Source organism: Tachysurus vachellii, chromosome 16 (assembly GCF_030014155.1).
Source record: "Tachysurus vachellii isolate PV-2020 chromosome 16, HZAU_Pvac_v1, whole genome shotgun sequence".
Classification (NCBI taxonomy): Eukaryota; Metazoa; Chordata; class Actinopteri; order Siluriformes; family Bagridae; genus Tachysurus; species Tachysurus vachellii.
Window position 1 is genome coordinate 18,817,359 of NC_083475.1, and position 20,824 is coordinate 18,838,182.

The 20,824-nt window shown below is 39.1% G+C and overlaps 2 protein-coding genes and 1 non-coding gene across 5 annotated transcripts in view; all 3 read left to right on the forward strand.

The window, feature by feature from the left end:
- Positions 1 to 5,280, forward strand: part of erc1b (ELKS/RAB6-interacting/CAST family member 1b) — a 209,838-nt gene extending 204,558 nt beyond the window's left edge. For both annotated transcript variants that reach the window (XM_060889071.1, XM_060889072.1), the window contains one exon: positions 481 to 5,280. In XM_060889071.1, the coding sequence (XP_060745054.1) occupies positions 481 to 618 (138 nt within the window). In that variant the 3' untranslated portion in view covers positions 619 to 5,280. The remainder of the gene's footprint in view (positions 1 to 480) is intronic.
- A 5,748-nt stretch (positions 5,281 to 11,028) lies between these two features.
- wnt5b (wingless-type MMTV integration site family, member 5b) overlaps positions 11,029 to 20,824 on the forward strand; it is a 125,759-nt gene continuing 115,963 nt past the window's right edge. For both annotated transcript variants that reach the window (XM_060889526.1, XM_060889527.1), the window contains exon 1: positions 11,029 to 11,636. The gene's annotated coding sequence lies outside the window, so the exon portion shown is untranslated. The remainder of the gene's footprint in view (positions 11,637 to 20,824) is intronic.
- LOC132859460 (U1 spliceosomal RNA) lies at positions 16,256 to 16,423 on the forward strand. The gene has a single exon (XR_009649739.1). It is a non-coding gene; the product is annotated as a U1 spliceosomal RNA (small nuclear RNA).

Here is a 20,824-nt window from a genome sequence, read left to right on the forward strand (position 1 = left end):
TTGTAGTTTTTGGAATGCTAACTATAGTTAGTTTGTATTAAATGTTCTAATAATCGCAGCTCATTCACCGGGACTGTTTTTGTTGATATGGTGAAGTTTCTTCTAAGAATAACGTTTAGTCTTTTTGTCACGGGAAAGTCTTCAGGATTGAGGATTGCACATCATATTAAATTCAAGAAAAAGTAATATAAAAAAAGGCTGTTGTTGGAAGGGACAGTTTCTCGTGGCTAACACGTATAACACATAGTTATTGCCACATATTGCTAAATCAGTCTGGTATAAGAGGAGTACATGCTCTAGGGCATGTTGTTGTATTAGAACAGCGTCACACCGACCAGACTGTTGATCAGTTTCCTATAAGAACATGCCTTAGTGTTTAACTCCTTACTAACAAGACCTTGTTAAATAATAATAATAATAATACTGTGCTGCAAATGACGCGAGTGGATGAAGCTGATGATCTTCTCCTTTCCTCTGCAGCTGGAATCAGAGCTGGAGCAATGCGAGCGAGAGAGCGCCGAGCTGCAGGAGTACGCCAACTCCGTCCTGCAGCAGATCGCAGACCACTGCCCTGACATCCTGGAGCAGGTCGTCAACGCACTGGAGGAGTCGTGCTGAACGTGACCTCGCACTCTCTTCCACTTCTCCCCCACCCCGTTCTTTTTTTTCTTCTTCTTCTTCTTCTTTTTTTGACTCAACCCTACGAGCTCAAGGACACCAGCGTGCATCTAAACCCACACTTCCAGACGCCAGACAGGAAGGAGCTGGAGTGTAAATTAGGATGCACAGCTGAACAAGCCTCGTGGGGGTCGTTCCTGCATCAGACGTCTCATGACACTGTCTCTCATCACCTACCTATCCTCCTCTGTGCTGGTTAACTGCTCCAAGTCCTCCATGTTTACAGCTCGCTCACACACACATATACACACTGAGATGAAGTGGTGTGGTGCAGTATTAAAGTAGAAGTCCATTAAGTCCATCAGTATGAGTGAAACCAAAACATCTTACCCTTAACATGAAGAGGCTCTCGCTCTCTCTCTCTCTCTCTCTCTCTCTCTCTCTCTTTCCATCTCTCTCCGAGTCCATAAATCTGCTCTCTGATGGCCTCCAGATGCAGGAGCACCGAAAACGTCCTTTTCTCTTTTTCTAAGCATATCGAGTGAGTCATGTGAATTCACTTTAGAGGCGTTTGCTCTCTACTGTATCAAATCCCATCATTCAGCACTGTAGGTCAATCCATAACCCTGTTACTACCCAGAATTCCCTTTAGAGTTGTATTTTAATTTTGCCCAAATCGTCTGGGAGAGCAGGAGAAGAACCGTCATGTTCTGAGGATTATTGCCGCTACCGTTTGTTTGTCTGAATCTTTTAAGGAAATTAGAAAAGGGATTATTATTATTATTAGCAGGATTAGGAGTAGTTCCTGACACCTAGTTTTATTACAGATATAGATATAGATATAAAAGAGAGAGAGAGGGAGGTTCAGGACAGGTGGTGTATTATGTAAATTGTATAGTATCCTGAATAAGCGTTTCACCCAAGTGACTGTTACTTCTGCTGTTTGAAAATAAGTCAAATCGCTCTTATTTCAAAGGGGGGGGTTTCCGCAATTCTTTATCTCTATGTCTCCTGCTCTCGAGCCCCTTGTCCCCACGTACACAAGGTGAATCTTCTCACCGTTTATGATTATATGAGTCTCTATCTCCAGGGCCAAGGGTGTCTGAAAGCAGGGTCAACTCATCATAAATATTGCCTCATCAATTACTCATCCGGAGTGGATTCTCCCACAGATGAGGATGACACAGAGACGTACCCCACAGAGACGTGCTCTCGTCTCTCATCTCTCTCGGTTTCAACGTGCAGTCCTGCGTTTCATTGCAGCGATAAGCAGTGCGGTATATTTCCACGTCTGTGATCTCTGCAAGGCTTTATCTTTCTTATTAACACACACACACACAGTCATGCCACCAAACAGGTACAAGGAGACAGATAAGAGAGAAATACCTTCGTTTTACTCAAACATGGACTCGAGTGATTTTATAGCACGTATCTCTCCATTAGCCGACGAGGTAACGGTTTCTATTTAAGATCCCAAACAACACACATTAAATTGGCATGTGATACGAGATAAACTCCCTTTTTAAATCATAAACACGTAGTCAAAGACGTATCCGGATGCAAGTTACAAAGATTAAAGACGATCAACCTTAAAAAACAGCGTGTATATTACTACAGGCTCTGTTTACTTATAATTGGAGCATCGTTTTAAGAAAACTGCATGTTTTTAGATACTAATATATCTCAATAAAGAAATATAATGTTTTGAAATGTCTACAAACATAATCCCTGCTTTTGGATCATGTTCATTTGCGCACACAGTCACTAGTTTCTCAGGTGACTCTTTTTACGTCAGCAGTAGATTAAATCTAATCGTGTTTGACACCGTCGTGTATTTTTCATTTTTAAGCAGTAACACACCAAACTGCTTTTTTTTAAAAATTATTATTAAAGCAAACGTGCAAAATCAGAGTGTCTATTTTACTCAAACACACAATCCTCAGTGTGTAACATTTGTCTGGCACCTTTTTGTGCAGGCGCAATCCAATTCGCTCTTTCAGGTTTTCGCTAAATACCCAAAAACGGTTAAACTGCTTATGTTAAGATGTTGAAAGTTCAAACAGAAAACAAGACGACGTCTAAGTTCGCATTCTTCTCTCGTTATAAATGTGATCTAGATATCCTCTAATAGTTTTCTTTGTATTTTTAACGTCTCCCGCGGTTTATTTTGCTTGGTGGTTTAAACGGGTCCTCCTGCATTTCTGTGGGAATTCGATGGGAATTTTTAGACGAGTTGTAACCACGGGGGGTGTAAACTTTTGCACTCGACTCTATTTTTCGTACGTATAAATGAGATGATCCAAAGGTTAACGAGAGCCCGTTTGTGCCAGTGTTTAATGATGTAGTACGTAATGGTGCCTCGCTTTATGTTGGCATTACCAAGGAAACGCCCTGAGACGGCACGGCACAAACCCAAATGATTTTATTACAGTTTTTATTGCCACGATTAATCCTGATGGGTTTCTTTATGCGACAGAGCATGCACACTAATCTGGGCTTCTTTTTCTCTCGTCTCATCTCTCTCACACACACACACACACACAGAGTGCACTGTGTTTTGGCTCGGTACTCTACGGCCTCTGAAATATGGGGCTCAGTTATCAGGGCTGTGGCTGAGTATCCAAGCTTAGACTAAACACTGGCCTCTCGCACATGCTCACTCTTACACATCCACTTTTACACACACAAGCAGGATTTATGATGCACACTCTTAACGTTCCCTGATGCCTGCCTCCAGTCAGCTCCGAATTCAGTCAGAAAACAAGACCGAGTAACCAGAAACAGATCAGAGAGGGAAAGTGTTGGAGGAAGAGGAAGAGGAGGAGGAGATTCTCTCTTGCGTGTCATATGTAGTGACTCTCAGCTTCTCTCACTGACCTTCAAGTTTTTCAGGATGTTTTATTCTTCATATCGTCTAAAGCCGGCTCGGTTCGTTGTGTTTAATTCTTCATAAGTTACACGTCGCACTTTAAGTTACGGTGCCTTGCATATTTGGAAGAGTGGCAGGTCAGAAGCACATCTGCTCGTATAATTATGCACAAGGCATTGCTTTAGCTTTTTTTTTTCTCTCTCTCTCTCTCTTCTCTCCCCCTCTCTCTGTCAAGTGCATATAGAAAGGGAGGTGAAGCCTTCAAATGTTCTCTAGTGTTGTCTTTTAAAGCAATGCCATACTCAATCCTTCATCTTCTCATTTCATTGTGGAATTTTTCCATTATCTATCAGTTTGGAGCTCGCAGTCGGGTCTCCGCTCACGCCGTCTGGGAGTCGACGGTATCGCCGAGGATCATTAGAAATAAACACACAAAAACACGCCGTCACTCATCTTTTTTTTTTCTAAATCTTTTCTAATATGTGACATGATCGCAACAGTAAAGGCCAGCGCTCATCTTTGAGAGTCTGAGTTATTTGCTATTGCTCTTGTCTGTTCACTCAGCGATGAGAACACTGCCAGAGAAATTCTGCCTGGACTTGTTTAACTCTCCCCCCTACACGTACACGCATCTATATTTATATATCAGCTGATAAAGGGAGACGAATCGAGTTGAACTCCGTGCTGTTGTTGGGTTGTTTTTTGTTTTGTTTTTGTTATTTGTTTTTTTTTCCTCACAACGTCGTCTACGAAGGGGGAAGAAGTCCGTCTGAACAAAACGTCGTCGAGACGACGATCTCTCAAATACTTTCTAAGTGTCAAATAAAAGCTGTTAACACAGATCGTGAGAAGCGTTACCGTGTGGATGATGTATCGTCTCTATGTGCTCAATACTCTACTTACGTTCGGTTCTTTATCCCCACATCCTGTTCAAATGTGGGAGATTAAAAAGTGTTGTTTTTGTTTTCTTCTTTTAAATCACTAATGTTTACGTGTGTTCAGGGGTTAAAAAGCCTCCCTCCATGACTGTGCTCCACATGTGCTCGCTGATCCCTAGCCTTGTTTTAACTACTAAAACTGTGACTCTGGATCGCAGGTCAGCTTTATTCGAGCGTGAAACACAATCCGGACGCTTTTCTGTTTCCTGTCGTTTAGCGCTCGTGTTTAAAAACGACACTCACGTGTTACGACCCTTTAAGTAGCTCTCTATTAAATAGTTTACTTATCCACTCGTGTACTATCGACATTGTTTACTTAAACGCTCCGCATTTTCCATGCATCCGTCACGTCCGTTCCCATCCGTTTACAGAGAACCGAAAGAGCGTTAAAACAGCTGCTGAAGGATCAGGACACGTTCGTCTGCGTGACACCGAATGCAGCCGAGTCTACTGTTAAAATGAACCAAAGCTGAACTGAAGGCTCCTTATGTTAAGTCGTGAAGGTCAAACCAAAGACGTGCAACTTTCTGAGAGTTTTTGTATCCCCCTTTTTATTACTATTATTTTTTTTTCCTCCCTCTAATGACAGAATGCACAGATTGACCACACATTGTGAAGTCCACCAAATCGGGCTCCTCTCTTATATCTCTTATATCTTACATCCTCATTTCAGAGGATTTATAAAATATCTATAATATTGTAATTAAGTGGTTCCTTTTCCCCAGCACACTGTCACAGTCCTGGAGGGTGCCTACCCCATTTCCACCTTAATTTAATACATTTAATAAAGGAAAATATGTTTTAAAAAACAGTTCTTTACCATATCTGGGTTTCATTTGCTTCCTTATATATATATTTTTTCATGCCTTATATTTTTTCTTCTTTTTTTCCCTCTCCGTTTGTGTAAGAGCTGGAGATTTGTGTACCAAAAAAAAAAAAAGAAAACTGAAAGCTGAGCATCGTGAGACGTTATTGTGTTCATTTTTTTTTTTTTTTGTAAATACAAACACTTCGTTATCAGCCGTCTCACTCCGAGTCTTGTGGGGTTTTTATTTGTGTGGTGTTGCCATATCGACACAAACAAACACGCACCACACTCACTCGTGCAGTTCGTTTGAATGGTCTCTTATCGGGTCCTTCCTTTTACCGTGTGTGTGTGCGTGTGTGTGTTAGTGGTGTCTCTCGCACTTGTGTCTTCCTTGCAGGTCTTTCACTCATTCTGTCGCTGCATCACACATTCCACAGTGAGGATGAGATGAAGATAGAACTGAAGATAGATCTTCTGAAGAGCTCAAGTGCTTTCAGATATCCTTCTCTTTCCTTCAGGTTTAACACACACACACACACACAGACACACACACACAGACACAGAGAGCAGCAGCAGTTTTGGCCGTACAGAATCACCTTCATCTCATCTCGGTTTGTGTTCTAACAGGACGGTACACACTAGAGCCTCATACCACACCCTCATAGTTTCATACCTTTTCTTTTACTCATATCAGGAAGACGCTTAAAATGATGAACATATACACAGGAATTGTTTGTGTTATGGTTTACTTTTAATAACGTATTAAATCTTAAGTACGTCTGAACTCCAGGAGCGTTCAGATAGACATTTCTCCGGGAACAAATTCCTTTGTGTATACTCAACCAGTGTGACGGTTAATCTTTTAATATATAACCGTTGGTGATTAGATCAGGGCTATAAATGAAAACAGCAGTTTAATGTGCTTGATTTGTTTCACTTTATCTTAGCGCTCGTGACCAGACACACACACTTTGAGCAGATAAGACGAGCTTGACACACCGAAGCGACGCGTCTTTCTCTGCCTGGTCTTTAAACATTCTGTCTGAAGTTGCTTCACTTACAGCCGATTTCCTTTCCTCATATGAATACAATATTCTTTGATCAGTTTTCTCAATTCTAGTCCAGAATCCTTACAGGATTTATAACTCACAGCTTTATAACATGACCCTGAAAGTCACCATTGATAAAATGATTTTATTAATGATAGTTCTCACACTCTCACTCATCTTCTACCGCTTATCCGAACTACCTCGGGTCACGGGGAGCCTGTGCCTATCTCAGGCGTCATCGGGCATCAAGGCAGGATACACCCTGGACACACACTCATTCACTCACGCAATCACACACTACGGACAATTTTCCAGAGATGCCAATCAACCTACCATGCATGTCTTTGGACCGGGGGAGGAAACCGGAGTACCCGGAGGAAACCCCCGAGGCACGGGGAGAACATGCAAACTCCACACACACAAGGTGGAGGCGGGAATCGAACCCCCAACCCTGGAGGTGTGAGGCGAACGTGCTAACCACTAAGCCACCGTGTCCCCCTAATGATAGTTTATTACATAAGAAACATAAAGAAATTCTTCATACCAAGAAATGAAGAAACAGTTGCATAATCATTCCACCGTCTATGGAGATGTTTATCTGTAGAACGATAGCATAAAACTGAGTGTAGAGAAATTTAAATCCTAAAACAATAAAACAAACTAATTAGAATATTTATATATATTTCACTTATTTCATATTGTGTGAATAGAAAATTGTTTTTGTCATTAGGACATCATATACACACACAATGAATTTTTTTTTTATTCCACTCCTTTGTAATAAAATTCTATTTGTAGATTTGTCACCACATGCGGAAACATCAGGCTCAGCAGCTTAAAGCGTAAGAGGCGTAAGCCAGTCCTGCAGTGTGCACGTAATCTCACAGGCTGGGCGAGAAGAAAAGAGCAGTTCTGTCAGAAGCAGCTTTTTTGCAGGTCCTCGATAGCCGCACTAACCGTGCAGTGATTGGTGTCGTCGCTGCGGCCCTGCAGAGCCTCGTAACCAAACAGGAGCCTGCTGTAGAGGTCTCTCTGTTTAAAGTGTGTATGTATATATATATATATATATAGCAGCTCGTTTCTGCATCTGGTTTTAGAAGAGCGCGAGAGAGGATAAGGAGGACCGTGTGTGGGCGTGGAAATGATGTGGTTTCAGCCGTGGCAGCCAAAAACGCACTGATTGCGAGAAAAGGAGGAGAGAGAAAAGTGAAGGAAGAGAAGACGACAACAGCGACAACGACGGAGAAAAAACAGCATAAAATAATGTCCATAGGAAGGATACAGTACGCTGTGTTTCTCTAAGCTTCCCTCACGGCACGAGTATCCTAAAGGTGACACACCGTATATCTGTGAATGTAAAGGATACAATGGGGATTTTATACATTTCAGGACAATCAGAAAGTGAACTGATGGGTTGGAGGTGATTTACAGGGTGTAAAGATCCCCAGGGGGCACTAAATATATTTACAGTTCTCAAATATAATAATGACAGATCAGGAACTGCTTGGATTTTTTGGGTTTTTTTTCTTTTCCAGTTACTGGCTGCAAATTTCCAGATGTAACTTTAATTCTGCCTGTACTCCTGCTGTCCCTTTAAATTGGGCAGGAAACCATCAACACCACTTTATAATCTTGCCGTCCTCTGTAATAAAGGTCCTTAGAAATACGCTCTTTCCCGCTCTTTTCCCATCGTTCGTATACCATAAACATCTAAACCTGGAAATCATTTGAAATGAATGCTGTGGATTTTGTAGATTTTTTTTAATATTATAAACGTTATATATTACTTCTAATGAACTAAACTTTAAAGTTTTTTCAACTTGTCCCTGAAGGGAAAGTCTCAAAGGTTGTTTGTAGATTCATTCATTCATTCATTTTCTACCGCTTATCCGAACTACCTCGGGTCACAGGGAGCCTGTGCCTATCTCAGGCATCATCGGGCATCAAGGCAAGATACACCCTGGACGGAGTGCCAACCCATCACAGGGCACACACACACACACACACTCTCATTCACTCACACAATCACACACTACGGACAATTTTCCAGCGATGCAAATCAACCTACCATGCATGTCTTTGGACCGGGGGAGGAAACCGGAGTACCCGGAGGAAACCCCCGAGGCACGGGGAGAACATGCAAACTCCACACACACAAGGTGGAGACGGGAATCGAACCCCAACGCTGAAGGTGTGAGGCAAACGTGCTAACCACTAAGCCACCGTGCCCCCTGTTTGTAGATTCCTTAAAAAAAACAAAAGATGCTGCTAGTGAAGCTTCAGGGTCGAACCCATTAATGAAAATATTAGATATTAATGAATGGTGAAGACTATACAACAAAATGTATTCTTGTACGTTCGGAATGTAATATTTAAGAATGTCTTAAAGCCCTAAAAGTTTCTTCAGATCGATCTTATGATCTTAAAATCAACCCTGGAATCGAACGTTTCATTTCTGGTCAGTACATCTTCAAAAGTCAGAATGGGGGAAACTCTCAACTCAGGGACTGAACATGACATGGTTGTTGGTGCCAGATGAGCTGGTTTAAGTGTTTCAGGAAAAACAAAGTGCATGGAGAGAACAGTAGTTCTGCAGATGTGAACTCCGTGATGATAAGAGGTAAAGGAGTATTGGGCCAGACTGATTTGAGCTGAGAAGATGGCTACGATAACTCAAAAGAACTCAACCGTCCTGAACAGAAACACACCTCAGAACACACAACACACCAAACCTTGAGGCGGACGGCCTACGACATCAGAAGACCACATCTGGTTCCACTCCATTTAACCAAGAGCAAGATTGTGAGGCTACAGTAGGCACAGGAACTGAAACTGGACAGTTATAATAGGGGGTGAAACAAAAACACAGCCAGGTGACGTGTCCGGTTTCGGTGAGCCTCAGATTCCTGGAAACTTACTCATATTTGGTGTTTACACAGGAATCGTCTACATTATTAAAGAGAATAATCAAGAAGAATTACAGTAGTCTCTGGTGAGAAATATTAGTTATATTTTTTACTGACTTTCCCCAATCATTGTTTTTGTTTTGAAGATTATTGTCAACAACAATCTTCAGTTGTTTTTATCAGATGATGTCTTTGACTGATGATGATGATGATGATGATGATGATGATGATTGGGGTGTAAATGTGCTGATTTTTAAAAACCTCCATCCATCTATCTCTCTATCCAATCTCTAAACCGAATAACCTTGCGTCTGTCCCAGGGGACACTGGGCACGGGGCAGCGTACACCCTGGACAGCATGCCAGTCTACAACAGGGCACACTCACACACACACTCACTCACTCACTCACACACACACACCTACCTCTTATTTCCTTCTAATTTGTAATAGACATGTTTTTTATAACTTTCCAAATATTATCATCATCATCAATAATACTTATTCTCAATATATATATATATTTTTTTGTGTATTTCTGTTGAAAGCTTAAAGTCAGACATGAGATGGACGTGACAGATCAGACAGTTTTGTGTGATTCAAAGGTGTGTGTGTGTGTGTGTGTATGCCTGTGTGACTCGTAGATCTGTCTACACCTGTTAAACTGTTGCGTTGAGTATTATCAAGACCTGACGCAGACGAGCTCCTGCTATATTCATCAACATCGAGTCTTACGGTGATGTGACTAAAGGAGTGTTTCTCAAAGGAAGCTCCTCATAAAGCAACTTTTATTTGAAAACCTAAGAGCCAAAATGTTTTCTCTGGGATGCAGAGGTTAAGCTTGGGTTTGTGTGTACACACCTAGGAAAAAGTTTTCCTTGAGGGCTCTTTGGATGAATAAAAGTTCTAAAATATTTCTGCTTGCAAACAAGATGAATGTCTTCATTTGTTTATTAAGCGCTTTATCCCTTGCACATCCACCGGGCGTGAAGTGGGAATACAGCCAGTTTGAGACGGTGGTCCATCACAGAGCACCGTACACACATTCACACTTCTATTCACACCAAGATTTTCAGGTCTGTGTACAGTCTGTTTCAAGGCAGTTTCAAGCCTTCAGTCCACCGAGCGTTACATTTTTTTCCAGAGAACACAAAGAGACCATGTGAAAATCCACACAGACAGTAACCTGAGCTCAGGATGGAACTGGGAACTCTGGAGCTGTGATGTGGCAACGTTACCCTACCCACCATGCACCACCAGGCCAATCTGTACAATCTGTCACCTGTATTTCTACATCACAAGACCAGACGTGTTCATCAAAATGCTGTCATGACACCATTTAAATCCAAATAGCAGAGAAGTCAAAATTAAGTTAGAAGAGTTAAGGAGAAAAAAACAAGGAACACTGTCTCCTGGATGGAAGCTGTTTCCTGAGAGCTGCACTGACTGTAAATTACTAATTATTGTGTGTGTGTGTGTGTGTGTGTGTGTGTGTGTGTGTGTGTGTGTGTGTGTGTGTGTGTGTGTGTGTGTGTAACATCATAGAACTGGCCTATGGGATGTTAAAACACACTAGTTTGGGACACACGTGAAACATTTTTGGCTGCAGTATCCAAGAAGACTCTCAGGACGTTTCTGTGTCGGGTCGCGTCCCAAACCGCACGGTACTGTACAAACGAGCGCGCACAACTATCAGGCTGTGTGTAGCATGAAGTCACCCTGTTTAGTGAAGCAGTACGCGGTTGGAGAAGCAGCCTGTAAAGAGGAGGGCAGGCCTATTCACAAACTCTCACATCCAAACCCATTCAATCTCTAACTCAGTTCACTTAACGCTGGAAAGCGGGGACGCGCATTTATCCCGGCTGTGCAGAGAAACTTTGGTGAACTTGTCCCATAAAAGCCTGGAGATCAAACAGGCTGCGTGTAGGTTTGATGATTTACTTCTAGTTGGAAAAGACCATGAGATCAGCTCTCTTGGTTTATTCTTTACTACTTTGCGGCTGATTTTTTCTATTCGTATTGGAGCGAATCTGATTTCTCGGGAACGCGCCGCTCCTCGTGTTTAAAATCACCACAACACTTCAAAGTTCACACACGTTTGGGTTCCACCTGTTGCGTTGTAGTGTTGTCTCAGGACGTGGAGAGGAGAGGATCAGAGCTGAGGAACTGAGGAGCAACACAGTGAACCGACTGCAAACTCCTGACTGCTGGCGCACAGACCTCAGTCTTTACCTCTCTGTTTACCTCTCTGTTTACCTCACTGCAGCTAAACAACAACAAGCGCCCGGAAAAACGGATCACAACAAAGAAGTCCCATCTAGACCTTCCCAGGAGTATCATTTCACTTTTTCTGATACTTTGTGTAAGAGCTTCTGGAGCTTGGAGAAAGTTTTGGAAAGCGGCGCACGGACCACGACGCACTTTCTGTTCCTCCTGCGACCGACAAACAAGTAAGATACACTTTAGGAGCTCTTTACTAACTCTTTAAACTCTTGTGTGTGTGTGTGTGTGTGTGTGTGTGTGTGTGTGTGTGTGTGTGGTCAGAGTGCATTGCATTTTGCGCGCTCAATGCTGGACAAATTGTAGCACAAAATTGTTCCTACTTTTTGCCCCACGTTCACACCGTGTGCACATTTATTTTTTTCACCCCCTACGTTTTACAATATAATTCATATCTATCCGCTTCCCCCAGATTATGCTATGGATCATGGAGCTTTACTCAGCATTACAGAAGCAAATATAAACTTTAGCCTCAGTGTAGAATTTTACATGTTTATTTATTTATTATTTAATTTATAATGGATCCAAAAGTAAGTAAAGTCTCGTTGTATATTCGTGTCCGAGACTGAGAAATGTGTGCTGTTTAGATTACAGGTTTAAGCAAATCCGTCTGTTTTCTTTGAAACAGACTTCCAGTGTCAGATGGTCTGCATTTTCCTCTCTTGAACTAATTTCTAATCGAAGCCACCCGAGTTAAATGACAGCCTGACTTCTGGAGAGGAAAAAAAAACATCAGTGCTGTAAGTCAGTTTGACTTGGGTATAAATAAATCTGTAAAACCTGAAATTTGTGTGTGTGTGTGTGTATGTATATATATATATATATATATATATATATATATATATATATATATATATATATATAACTACATGTGTGCACTGGTACATATGTCCAGACCAACAAATTTAGGCTAAAGTTAGTCGTTATGAATCACAGCATCACATTTATAAAAAAAAAAAAAAAAAGGTACTGAACTACTGTGACTGAAGTACTTCACAATACGACCACAACATATTCACCTCAATTTTACACTAAGAATGATTAAGTTGTTATTTATTTATTTATTTATTTATTTATTTATTTATTTATTTATTTATTATCAGCTTTTTCCATGATCCTAATTCAGCACAGCTCCTGATTTAAGTCTGAAGTTTTCTAATCACGTGAACAGAAGAATCAGGTGTACTTTACTCACTAGCACTTACAGTAGGGTTTCATGCCAAAATGCAAAAGCAAAAGTTTTTAAAGTTTTAAAAGCAAATAAGTTTCAGCTACTTTAATAGATTATTAGACGAGATATTTAATCAAATCGCCTGTTCCGGGTTTGTGTTCATTATCTCTTATGTTTTTAAGAAGTTAGTCTTTCTGAAACATCATGTTCCGTGTGCAGTATCACTTTATATCATTCAATGTTATCGGAATTCTCAAGCACCTTTCTGTACATTTTGTATGTACATTTTATTTATAAATGTTTATATATATATATATATATATATATATATATATATATATATATATATATATATATATATATAAACTTTGACACAAAGTAACCCTAGAGAAGGAATTTGACATAAAAGTTAGGCCTTTATGTTTAGCTGTATAAATATTACACTGTTCTCACAACAGTTTGTATGTCTTTCCAAGCTGCTGTCACAATGTTATTATAAATCAATAATAATCTTAATGCTCTAGTCTGCTTTCAGGTCACTGTTTACTCGTGTAAATGTCAAGAAATGGTGTTGCTCCGTAAAGGCTGTGTCTCAAACCATGTGTTGTGTGACGCACTCTGTACTCAACTTTCTGCCTGCATACCGTCTTAAATCGAACACTAAAGAGAAATGGCAAACACCGAGCGAACTGGAAGACCGTGTGGTCATAATCCTCATACGTTTGCATCTGTGGTGTTCTTGTTTAAAAAAAATAAATAAATAAATCTGAACTGTAAAAGCTCCACCTCTTTCTTTATAAAGAGCAGCGGGGGAAAAAACATCCAGTGTTTTCACCTTTCCACACATTTCGGCCGTTCGAGCAAAATAATAATGTTTAAACAGTTTAAAAAATCTGAGCTGGTGACCTTGTGCTGGAGTCATGAATCTATGAGACGTGGCTTTATTCCTGAAGGTTTTGTCCTGTGTATGGTCTCAGGATAGTGTGTGTGTGTGTGTGTTAGAGCTTTTAGCTCTTCATCTTCAAGTCATCTTCATCCTCTCTCTGTCTCTTTGTAAACGTGTGTCTGCAGGGTGTAATGTAGACCGTGAGTGTGTGAACACACAGAGACTTTTTACCCTGTAGCCATCAGCACACTCAAGATTTTTTGCTAAACCTGTACACAAGAGGATTTCTGACAGCATTCGAAACAGGATTATAAAGGAATCCTGCTGTTTAGGATTTTAGCATTCCACTCACTCATCCAGCCACCCCTTGACACCCTTCTCACCCCCTCCTCCTCTCTCCAATCCCTCGATGCGTTGTGTGACAGCAGGACCAGGCTCCTAATGACCCTCAGATCCGCTTTCCATTCCTAGCTGACAGCTGAAAAGCCTACAACTTGTCTCTGTCTAGAAATCAGTCTTGTTTGAATGAGCTATGTTTTGATTTGAGATGTGATCTGGTGTAATAGATGATAATAATGATGATGATGATGATGATGATGATAACCATTTTACATGTCTGCATACAGACAGAAATATAATTTGCATTCAAGGGGATGCAAAGAATGATGCTAGCACTTAACTGGATGGAGGGATGGATGGATGGATGGATTCAGTGAGTAAGAGCTTGTTGAAAGACGTTCAGGTTTTGCACGCTATGCACGCGCTTTTTAATTATTTATTTTATTCTATGTTCGTCTCTATGTCGTCTTTATGTCGTCTCTCGAGTCTGTGGAATGTGATGCGTGGGAAGGCTGATTAAGACATTGATTCATTTAATGAAATGTTTGAGCTGTGTAGAGGAATGAGGAGCTGTAGACGTTGGCCTGGTTCTGGAAAACCTCTCCAAAGCTGATTCCGGGAGATAAAACCGTCAACAGCACACCTGCACAACACAAGGCGACCTGCCTCCCTACAGTGTGTGAACACACACACACACACACACACACACACACACACACACACACACACATTCTTCTCCACTAAAACCAGGCTAGTGCATCCTTGTCCTCCCTGTGTGTCCCCATGTTCAGCTATTTAAGATTCATTATTGAGCCTAAGCTCAATCTCTGTGAACCAAATGTGAACCACAAAACCTCAAGCAGACCCTCACACCACACTCAGCCTGGGGTTCCTCTTTATGCTACTAAGCATGGATTCAATTCACAGACATAAGCAGCAGGAGTACAACACAAACACCACCGCCCCATACGCCTTAGAGCTTTTGTAGCCATGAAGCTCTCGCTCATAGGCCTTTCTACAACACTAGAGAGTGACGGATGAGGGCATTGCCAAGCCCGGTGTTAAACTTAAGCCACTCTACAATCGGAGGACTGAAGAAAAGCCTCCGTCGTCTCTCACACTGACAGACACGGTGCAGCCTGGGGCCTGAACGCTCCTGGGTCAGACATACACGTGAGAAATGAGACACGTGGTCCTGTGGATTAGGGGTGAGCGAGACACCAAGGATATCACAGCAACATACTTCAGGACGTTTTTGATAAATATGTTTACAAAAATGTACAGCTTATTATTATTATTATTAATATTATATTGCATGTAATAACTATTCATATGGAATTTCAGCATATATTATTCGTTCCTTTCCTTTATCCACATTAGATTTGGCTCTTTCACTTAGGAGATTAAGGCTTGTGTAAAATCTTTTAAAATACATAACAAGATACATGAATTTCAGATCCATACGGAAATGTTTGAGGGAGAAAACACTAATATTAGAACAGGGAAATTTTAGACCTGGTTGCTTTAACCAGAAGGTTAAAAATCAGACAAAAGAACAGAACAGAACAGAACAGAAAGTCCACAAACACAAACCTAAGAATATATGGAGCTTAAAATTCTTTGCATGAACATTGGAGTGGTCCAAGATTCTTTACAAAGTGTCTCCAAACGTATTAAACTTTATAGGAAGTGACTCAGAGCTGTGTTTTCCTCCATAGGAGGCTTCGGGGTGGCAGTAATATTCAAACATTTATAGTTTATCATATATTACTTATGAGGTGCTTTTGGTATTATATAGACATTTAACCCCTTTGTGTAAAAGCTGCCAATAATATTGATCTTGGCCATATTTTAATGTCTAATCAGCTAATTGTGGAGTAAGTTCTAAGAGTATTGGTGATGCTGATATCTCAGAACAGGAAGTATTGAGCTGTACATATGTACAGTTAATGACGGATGTACGGTCGATCTGTTAGTGCTGTAATAGTGAGAATCCCACAGTTGCTGCTGTTACAGTGATACAGACACAAAAACATCTGTTTCATGTCCACATTAATCAGCGCTTCATCACTCATTCACCACCGTCATGTCAGAGTCGAACACCTGATCCACAGCCCTGTGACTGTACAGTCCGCTTTAACACTGAAGACGTTAAAGAAATGTGTGTGTGTGAGTAATGGTGTGTATGTTCAGTAATTAGAGAATGCTGCAGTCTGTGGTATGTTAGTGCTTAGCATCGCTGAGACATGTCCTGTTCCTGTCCTGTCAAGGTTTTTTTTTTAAACTCGTTCACATCTGTGAGTGTCTGCGGTTACATTGATTACATCTATTTACACGTCAGGCAGTGCACGTATACACACAACTACACATATATTGTATGTCTATATGTTTATATACTTACCTGGCAGAGACGATGCTATCAATGATCAAGGAGATGGTTTGCTCAAAGCAAGGCTTGGACTTTTCACTCGGGCTGTACTGATCTTCTTTAGTTCTCTAAATGCAGGAAGCTTGACTCCATAATTTCTGATAGAGAGGGACTGTGTTTGTGCTTAACCTGCTTAACCAAGGCCCTTAACCCTCTCTGCTCCAAGGGCCCTGTATCACGGCTGACCCTGTTCTCTGACCCCAACCTCCAAAGCTGGGATATGTGAAGAAAGAAGAATGTCACTATACTGTAATGTAGATGTGACCAAATAAAGGCAGCTTCTTCTCTCTCTATATATATATATATACGTATATATATATATATATATATATATATATATATATATATATATATATATATATTGTTTACTATGATATATTTTTATTTAATTGCACTATATAGTGTACTGCATATGTATATAGTGTAGTCTATGTTTATTGTGTAGTGCAGTGTATATTTGTATATAGTAGAGTGTAGTGTATATGTATATAGTGTAGTGTATGTTTATAGTGTAGTGTATATGTATATAGTGTAGTGTATGTTTATAGTGTAGCGTATATGTATATAGTGTAGTGTATATGTATATGGTGTAGTGTATATGTATATGGTGTAGTGTATGTTTATAGTGTAGTGCAGTGTATATTTGTATATAGTAGAGTGTAGTGTATATGTATATAGTGTAGTGTATGTTTATAGTGTAGCGTATATGTATATAGTGTAGTGTAGTGTATATGGTGTAGTGTATATGGTGTAGTGTATATGTATATAGTGTAGTGTACTGTATATGTATATAGTGTAGTGTATATGTATGTAGTGTATATGTATATAGTGTAGTGTATATGTATATAGTGTAGTGTATGTTTATAGTGTAGCGTATATGTATATAGTGTAGTGTAGTGTATATGGTGTAGTGTATATGGTGTAGTGTATATGTATATAGTGTAGTGTAGTGTATATGTATATAGTGTAGTGTACTGTATATGTATATAGTGTAGTGTATGCTTATAGTGTAGCGTATATGTATATAGTGTAGTGTATATGTATATAGTGTAGTGTATATGTATATAGTGTAGTGTACTGTATATGTATATAGTGTAGTGTATGTTTATAGTGTAGCGTATATGTATATAGTGTACTGTAGTGTATATGGTGTAGTGTATATGGTGTAGTGTATATGTATATAGTGTAGTGTACTGTATATGTATATAGTGTAGTGTATGTTTATAGTGTAGCGTATATGTATATAGTGTAGTGTATATGTATATAGTGTAGTGTACTGTATATGTATATAGTGTAGTGTATGTTTATAGTGTAGCGTATATGTATATAGTGTAGTGTAGTGTATATGGTGTAGTGTATATGTATATGGTGTAGTGTATGTTTATAGTGTAGCGTATATGTATATAGTGTAGTGTAGTGTATATGGTGTAGTGTATATGGTGTATTGTATATGTATATAGTGTAGTGTATATAGTGTAGTGTATATGTATATAGTGTAGTGTATATGTATATGGTGTAGTGTATATAGTGTAGTGTATATGTATATAGTGTAGTGTATATGTATATGGTGTAGTGTATATGTATATAGTGTAGTGTACTGTATATGTATATAGTGTAGTGTATGTTTATAGTGTAGCGTATATGTATATAGTGTAGTGTAGTGTATATGGTGTAGTGTATATAGTGTAGTGTAGTGTATATAGTGTAGTGTATATGTATATAGTGTAGTGTATATGTATATAGTGTAGTGTATATGTATATAGTGTAGTGTAGCGTATATGTATATAGTGTAGTGTAGTGTATATGTATATGGTGTAGTGTATATGTATATGGTGTAGTGTATATGTATATAGTGTAGTGTATATGTATATAGTGTAGTGTATATGTATATGGTGTAGTGTATATGTATATAGTGTAGTGTATATGTATATAGTGTAGTGTATATGTATATAGTGTAGTGTAGCGTATATGTATATAGTGTAGTGTAGTGTATATGTATATGGTGTAGTGTATATGTATATGGTGTAGTGTATATGTATATAGTGTAGTGTATATGTATATAGTGTAGTGTATATGTATATGGTGTAGTGTATATGTATATAGTGTAGTGTATATGTATATAGTGTAGTGTATATGTATATAGTGTAGTGTATATGTATATAGTGTAGTGTATATGTATATAGTGTAGTGTATATGTATATAATGTAGCATACTGTATATGTATATGGTGTAGTGTATATGTATATAGTGTAGTGTACTGTATATGGTGTAGTGTATATGTATATAGTGTAGTGTATATGTATATGGTGTAGTGTATATAGTGTAGTGTATATGTATATAGTGTAGTGTAGTGTATATGTATATAGTGTAGTGTATATGTATATAGTGTAGTGTATATGTATATAGTGTAGTGTACTGTATATGGTGTAGTGTATATGTATATGGTGTAGTGTATATAGTGTAGTGTATATGTATATGGTGTAGTGTATATGTATATAGTGTAGTGTACTGTATATGGTGTAGTGTATATGTATATAGTGTAGTGTATATGTATATAGTGTAGTGTATATGTATATAGTGTAGTGTACTGTATATGGTGTAGTGTATATGTATATGGTGTAGTGTATATAGTGTAGTGTATATGTATATGGTGTAGTGTATATGTATATAGTGTAGTGTACTGTATATGGTGTAGTGTATATGTATATAGTGTAGTGTATATGTACATGGTGTAGTGTATATGTATATATTGTACTGTATATGAATATAGTGTACTGTATATAAATATAGTGCACTGTATATGTCTGATGTCTGTTTTTTGTATATTGTATATTGTACTATAGGCTGATGTGTTGCTACAGTACTGAGTTATAGAGTCTGGCAAAATGGCATTTTAACAGACTTTATTCTAATGTATTTCGATAAAGTTGCTGTATAACAGACTATAATAAATAAAAACTCTCATAAATCGTGATAAAATTTCACATTGTGTGTGTGCATGTGCACGTGCATTTGTGCCATAATATACACAGATATTGTGTGTGCCATAATATACAGATATATATATATAGTGTGTGTGTGTGTGTGTGTGCACGTGCCATAATATACAGAGATATAGTGTGTGTGTGCACATGCCATAATATACAGAGATATAGTGTCTGCATGTGTGTGCCATAATATACAGAGATATTTTGTGTGTGTGTATGTGTGTGTGTGTGTGTGTGTGTGTGTGTGTGTGTGTGTCCCATAATATACAGAGATATTATGTGTATGTGTGTGTCCCATAATATACAGAGATATTATGTGTGTGTGTGCGTGTAAACTACATGAAGCTTTTTGTTTTATTGTTCAGCAAAGAACAGTTGTTTTTGTTTAAATGTGCACAATATGTAATTCTAATGTATATTATATTTATCCAAGTCCAAGTTTAATATATTTTGACTAAATGTAACTTTTCCACCTGACAGATTTTTGTAGTCCTAACTGAGAATGAGGAGAAGTGATCGTGTACTTGTAGATACACACGGTTAATCCTTAAGAGATCTTTAGCTGTATGTAGAGGCTTTACTTTGAGAAAAGTTAAACTCAAGTTTCTTTTTATGAAGTTTCATCCAAAACTATAGAAGAAATATTTTGTCCTTGAGAAGCCCTTTTATGAAGGTGTGGCTTTATTCGTAAGAATATACGAGCAGTAATCAAGAAATTAGCTGGAGCTCCAGACTGTGCTGATTGTAAAGGGTTCTGTGAGCTGTTCAGATGTTGAGTGGTCTGTTTCTGCTCCTGTCCTCGATGTAAAGAGAAAATTGGCACGTCTGCGGTTCCACATTCTTCAGTGGTTGAGGTGTGCATGAGAATATCCACCAGGATAATTATATACATGTTCTGTGTGTCTCTCATCTCTGGTGTGTTGTCAGTGTTCTGTGGCTTTCGCCCAGAGTAAACACAGCTGTAAATGCCTCCTCTGGCCAGCTGTTAATGTGTGCGTGTGCATATTCGCTCCCCGGCTCCTCTTTAACCAAGCGCAGATTGCAATAATCTATTAAACAGCGCTCGTAAAAGTGTGAAAATTACCGAGCGCTCGGAGTGGAGCTTTTACACTTATGGACTCGCCTTGTTGTTTTAGTTACGAATCTGATGGAAGAGTCTGTGGAGACGCTGCCAAGCGTTATACGTTAGAAACAAAACAACGGCCCGATGTCAAGCGGAGTTATTATCACCCTGAAGTTGATCGTCTTCCAATAACAGCAGTGTGTGAACTTTTCATTTATTAAAACCGGTCGAACATTTTATCCGTTTATAGTTACTTTATTATTCTGTTATCACTTATATTATAGCAGCTATAAATGATGGTTCCAGTTTCTCCGTCCTCCAGTTAATAAGCCTGAAGACTTCACCATGTCAGAAAGTTATTCCTTTAAACTCTTTCCATGAATGTTATATAAAACTTCACTTTCTATTGTTACACAAATGTTATTAATATGTCAGACACATCGGCATGAAGCTGCACTACTGTCAGCGCTGCTGTTATAGACAA